General features: G+C 35.7%; 1 protein-coding gene across 1 annotated transcript; it reads left to right on the top strand.

The window, feature by feature from the left end:
* Positions 1-1,257: 1,257 nt before the first annotated feature.
* On the top strand, positions 1,258-2,372 carry LOC142164098 (uncharacterized). The gene is made up of 4 exons (XM_075221275.1): positions 1,258-1,539; positions 1,636-1,827; positions 1,913-1,959; positions 2,036-2,372. The coding sequence occupies exons 1-4, from the start codon at positions 1,258-1,260 to the stop codon at positions 2,370-2,372; spliced, it is 858 nt and encodes a 285-aa protein (XP_075077376.1).
* The last annotated feature ends 3,428 nt before the right edge of the window (positions 2,373-5,800 follow it).

The raw sequence follows: 5,800 nt of genomic DNA, 5'->3' as shown, positions 1-5,800 counted from the left end.
TTTTGTTGGTTTGTTTATGGAGTTGTGTAAAGGTGCAACTTTTGATAACAAATAGTCATTGATAACACTATTCTTTTTGTTACTTTGCAGGTATGAGAAGAAAATGGCTTCAAGCCTAGTTAACCTATAAATCCACCACAGTGGTAATTTTGTATCGGACCCTCAGCTAAGGTATGCAAATGGACTAACTTGTCCTCAATTAGCTACAGCTGATGTTGATGAGCTGCATATTATGTTGTTTCACAAGTTTGCTAGGGACTTAGGATTTTTAGAAGTTGATTTGTTTGGATGCAAAGTTAACAAAAGGGGTGGCTATTACATTTTAAAAACAAATGCTGATGTGTTAAAGTTTCTTAATACATTGAAAAGTGGTGACTTTGTTGATGTTTGTATTGTCCATAAAATTAGTAATCCTATTCTTGTTGAGGACATAACTGAACTAGAACCCACTCTACAAACACATGGGCATGACAGTGGGTTAAATGCTAGGGCTGATGTGTCCCCTCCCAACAATGATATAAATAGGACTGAAAATGACAAAGATAAGGGTAAGGGGGCAAATATAAATGGAGAGATAGAAGAATCAGATGAAGGTGAAGGTAATAATTTCTCATCCTATCACCTTCAAACATCAGAATCTGATTTTGATGAAGACTTTGATGATTCTGAAGAGTCTGACTCACTGTTTGATATAAATGAGAACATTGAAGAGTGTAGTGATTTGGAAGATGACTCAGCTGAAATTAGACAGTCTAAAATCAACAAAAAGAAGGATGTCCAAGTAAATGTAGATGAGATATCATCTGGTCCAGTTGGTATAGATTCTGATTTTGAAGATATGCATAAGAACAAAATGGGAAAATATGAAGGGAAGCTAGGAGGAGATGACCAGTATTTTGATAGCTCAGATCCAGGTAGTGAGTGTAGTAATGATGAAAGAGAACTTGTTAGCCCTGATGAAGTAAGAGATGCACTAGCTAGGAATCCAAGTAAGAAGGTCTACTTTGACACAAGTTGCAAAAAAATATTATTTGAACTGTATATGATATTTGAGAATGCTGTACAGTTTAGGGAGGCATTGCAGACCTATTCTATTAAAAAAGGTGCTGCTCATTTGGTTTTGAAAAGGCATATGCAAGTTTTCTGTACAAACAATGTTGCTGGAAGTCTTCAGCACCAATGACAAGATATCCGAAATGATTTAGGGTGATTACATACTACCATGTCCACAAATGTTATAAGAAGACAAGGAACAAGATGTGTAACCCACCATGGATTGCAAAAAACTTCAAATACAGAATAATCAGTGAGCCTCAAATTAAGCTTCATCAAATTCAAGCCTTAATTAGGAAAGCGTATGGTCTGTATGTGAGTAAAACTTCATGCAGAAGAGCAAAAATGATAGTTATGAAGGAGAATATAGGTGATTACAAGAAAGAATTTGCTAGGCTTCATGATTATGCTGAAATGCTAAAGTCTACTAATCCTGGCACTACTGTAGTGATAAGGACATCTAAGAATATAGAACCTGGCAAGGAGGTGTTTATGGGCATTTATATCTGTCTTGAAGCATGAAAAACTGGATGGTTAGAAGGGTGCAAAAACATAATTGGCTTTGATGGTGCATTTCTAAAGGGAACATGTAAAGGTGAACTGCTTTCCTGCATTTCTAAGGATGGAAATAATCAAATGTACCCTGTGGCTTGGGCAGTAGTTGAAAATAAATCAAAGGATACATGGTCTTGGTTTATCAGATGTCTCAAGCATGATATGAACTTGACAGAAACTGAAGGAGAAGGGCTGACAGTCATGTCTGATATGCAGAAGGTATGGTTTCTAACACTTTGTCTTTAAAGTGTAATTGTTTTCATTTATGTTTTAAGTTATAACAATATAATATTGTTGATTGTAGGATCTTCATCTAGCAATAACTCAGTTATTGCCAAATGATGAGATGAGGTGGTGTGCTAGACATATCTGGGCTAATTGGAAGCAAACTTGGCATGGTGAGGAAAGATGGAAAAAATTCTGGCAGTGTGCAGGAGCTAACATTTGAAGTTTACTTTAGCAAGAAGTTGGATGAAATGGACCAGCTGGGGGGAGATATTGTTCAAGACTTACTGAAATACAACAAGGAGACATGGTGTAGGGCATACTTCAAAGAACATAGCAAGTGTGATGTAATGGAGAACAACATGTGTGAGATATTCAATAGTTGGATATTGACAGCTAGGCACAAATCTATCATTACTATGTTAGAAGAAATTAGAATCAAGTGTATGGAGAGAATGAATAGCATGAGAGAGTTTTCTGGAAAATGGGTAGGTGATATATCACCCATGGCTATGGAAATACTTGGAGAGAATGCTTAAAGGGCGGCAAAATGTGAAGTCAAATTAATGGTGAAACAGGGTATGAGATCCAGGATGAGCCATATAAATATGTTGTTGACTTTAGGAGGCGTTCCTGTACTTGTAGATCATGGCAACTCAAGGAATTCCATGTGCACATGCAATTACAGCAATGCATTATAAGAACTATGAGGTTGAGCCATATGTTGACCATTGGTATAGGAAGGACACCTACCTTAAGGCATACAACAGATTCGTTCAACCTTTAACTAGTATGAATTTGTGGCCAAAAAGCACACTACCAGCTATTGAGCCACCTGTTATAACTGCAATGCCAAGTGTAAGCACGTAATTTTTGACACACACGAGTTTTAAGAGTTATTTTTAGTATTCGCAGTATTTTTAGTATCTATTTGATTTTACAGAATTTTAGTATATTTTCATCTTCAATTTTAATTTTAAACATAAAATCGAAAATAAAAAAAAATAGTTTCATATTATGATATAGTTTTACTTTAATTAGTTGGAATTAATTTTAATTTATTTAAAGGGAAGAAGTTTTAGTTGGTTAATTTATGAATTTTTAGAAGTGAAGAGTCCAAAATTTTGGCCCAATTTTGGATTTGTCTCCTAAGCCCAAAATCTATTAGCCCAATATACCCATCAGATCTTCAAAAGGAAAAATGACCCTAATTTTCAAGGGATGGGATTCTCTCATTTTGTGGAGACAAGAGAAGCAGCGGCTGCTATTCTTCTCAAGAATCAACCAAACTCACCAAAAAAAAAAATTTCCATTAATCTCACACAAAAAAGCTGATAGCCACCCCACACTTTCTTCGTCACCGGCGACCCCTCTCAATTTTCTCCAGCTTTTGTTCTCGATTTTTACCTCCTCTTTCCCCAAGCCAAAAACGCACAAAACCTCCATTAACACCCACCTCCAATTTTAGCCATTAAACACCCAAAAGCCAGCAATCAAATATCACCTTAACACCTCCAATTTCAGCTATTAAACACCCAAAAACACAGTTGCCTAGTTTCACCCAAAAGATCAGCAAATATGGGTTCCCTTAGCTGAAGAAAAAAGGGTTCGAGAGGCGAGTTCGAGTTCGCCGGAGAATTTTCCATTCGAGTTGCCGAATTAAAGTCTCCAGTTAGTCACCAAGTTCGTGGTCGTCTTCTTTTGTGTAATAGCTTGAAAATTCATGTTGGTAATATATGAAGAAAGTCTAAAGGTCTAATCTTTATCTCATCTTTTACTTCTTTATGTTGATACATAAATTTTATGTCTTGGCATAATCCTTGGATGAAAGTTCTGCTCCATTTATGAACAAATGCATGAAATTGCTCCCTCTGTGTTATCATCTTTGTTTGAAATTGGTTGTTGCTCCTTTTAGATTAACCTTAGTTATGGGTTATTAGCTTCAAGTTAGATTTGTGTGCTTGCCTTGACGGTGTCTCATTGTTTAGATTCACTTTTTGTTATTTGATGAGTCTTCTTCTTCTTGAGTTGGTTTGATGAAATCTGAGGATGAAGTATGAAGTTAATTTTCTTTTTCCTTTCATATATTGAAGATTTAAGTTTCAAATAGTCTGTAAGGTAGACCATGAAGGGATATTTGGATAAATTCATTAAAACATTTGAGAAAAGTTTTAAATTATTTTTATCGTGTCTATATGTTTAGGTCCTAGGAGTGCGATTTTGGCCCATTTCATTTTCTTTAAGCTGATTTATCTTTATTTAATGAACATTTCTCATAACTTAGATGTATCATTGGCCTTTTCATGTAAACTAAACACTACCCTCTTTCTACAATAATATCCATAAGTCATGGCCTCACAATAATCTCAAAGTAGGAAAAATAATCCATGAATACATTAGAGTGCTTTAAGCGCGCTCCTAATTAATCAAATCAGCATGATTATGTATACGTTCGCGTGACATAATTACGATTCCCAAAATTAAAATCAAGGTATGCGTCCACGCAACTTTGGGCGAAACAATCTTTAATAATTAATAAAGCGCGATTAATTATGTACACGTATGCGTGACATAATTTTAGCGCCCCAAATAAAACGGATTCATGCACATGTGATATGTTTTAAAGATAAATCCATAATTCAATAATTAAAAGCGGTAAAAAGTAAATGTACATAGGTCCTAAAATAAGTAATTAAATAAATAAATTAAACCAGGTATGATTAAAGCGACCGTGCTAAAACCACGGAATCCGAGAATGCCTAATACCTTCTCCTGGGTTAACAGAATTCCTTATCCGATTTTTTGATTTTCGCAGACTTTAAACGAGTCAAATTTTCTCGACTTGGGATATAAAATAAACCGGTGACTTGGGACACCATAAATATTAAAAGTGGCGACTCTGAAATTAAATAAATAATTCTATTTCGAATAATGCCACTTAAATTGAAAAAACTCCCCTATCCCTTGGAAAAAAGGAGATGTGACAGCTCTGGCGACTCTGCTGGGGATAAGAACCCAAAACTTCTGGTTCAGGGTTTAGAATTCGAGTTTGTAATGTGATCTACACTTGGCTTTATTGATTGTATGATATTACTGTGTTTGTGGGCCTAATGTGCTAATTGCCGCTCATTTACCGCTTTGATATTATTTGAACTGTATTAAACTGTCTTCTTACGCCTCCATTCTGAGTCTTCTAAAAATATGGTGCACACGTACGCGTGGCCCACTTTTCTGTTAGAGGTCATACCAAATAGAACGAGGCTGGATCAACAACTAGTCCGGATAAACTTTTGTGCTCCTGGTACATTGCCCCTACCTCGGCTCAAGTTGTCCGCTTGGGTAAGCCATGTCTAGAACACACCCCGGGATTTTAAACTTAGAATAACATAGCCTCATGCCGGATCCCTAGTAGGAACGTTTATTTGTATCACGTGCATTTGACTTTGGGGACTCAACACAGGGGTTGGGTCTGTCTAGGACAAGTGTACCCGAAATAAAAAACCATCATGATGCATCCTACGTGCTATTTGTGTATTTATTTATTTCGACTTGCATGTTGATCAGCTAGGGAAAGAAAATCAAGAGAAAAACCAAGAGTGAGGTAAGAGAGAGAAATTTGCTCGGTTATGAAAAACTCCGGTATTTGAAAAAATCTTGAAACTTTGCCGAAATTTTGAAAAATAATTGAAAACAAAATCATTTCAAAATGAGTCACTATCTTCAAAAAGCATGTTTCCTCTGTTCTGTCAAAACTGGCAGAACTACGCGGTTCTGATTCTCACCGGGTGTGAGATACGTAGGCAAACCTCATTGGTTCCGACCCACAACTTTTTAAAAATCCAAAAATATTTTCCTTAACTTCCTTCCTTGGAAAGTCTTTCTTTTAGACCCCAATTTTTAAAAAAATACAAAAATATTTTCTTTTTAATTTCTTCTCAAAATCTAAAAATATTTTCATTCTTCTTTC

Source organism: Nicotiana tabacum, chromosome 9 (assembly GCF_000715075.1).
Source record: "Nicotiana tabacum cultivar K326 chromosome 9, ASM71507v2, whole genome shotgun sequence".
Lineage (NCBI taxonomy): Eukaryota > Viridiplantae > Streptophyta > Magnoliopsida > Solanales > Solanaceae > Nicotiana > Nicotiana tabacum.
Note: the sequence above shows the minus strand (reverse complement) of the source record. Positions and strands in the feature narration are given on the sequence as shown.

Excerpts from the sequence above, each read along its gene's own strand:
- LOC142164098 (XM_075221275.1), top strand. The coding sequence starts at position 1,258 with ATGTGTAACCCACCATGGATTGCAAAAAACTTCAAATACAGAATAATC. Across the intron at positions 1,540-1,635 it reads ATATAGAACCTGGCAAGGAG|GGAACATGTAAAGGTGAACT; the intron begins GTGTTTATGGGC and ends GCATTTCTAAAG. Across the intron at positions 1,960-2,035 it reads TTGCCAAATGATGAGATGAG|TGTGCAGGAGCTAACATTTG; the intron begins GTGGTGTGCTAG and ends AAATTCTGGCAG.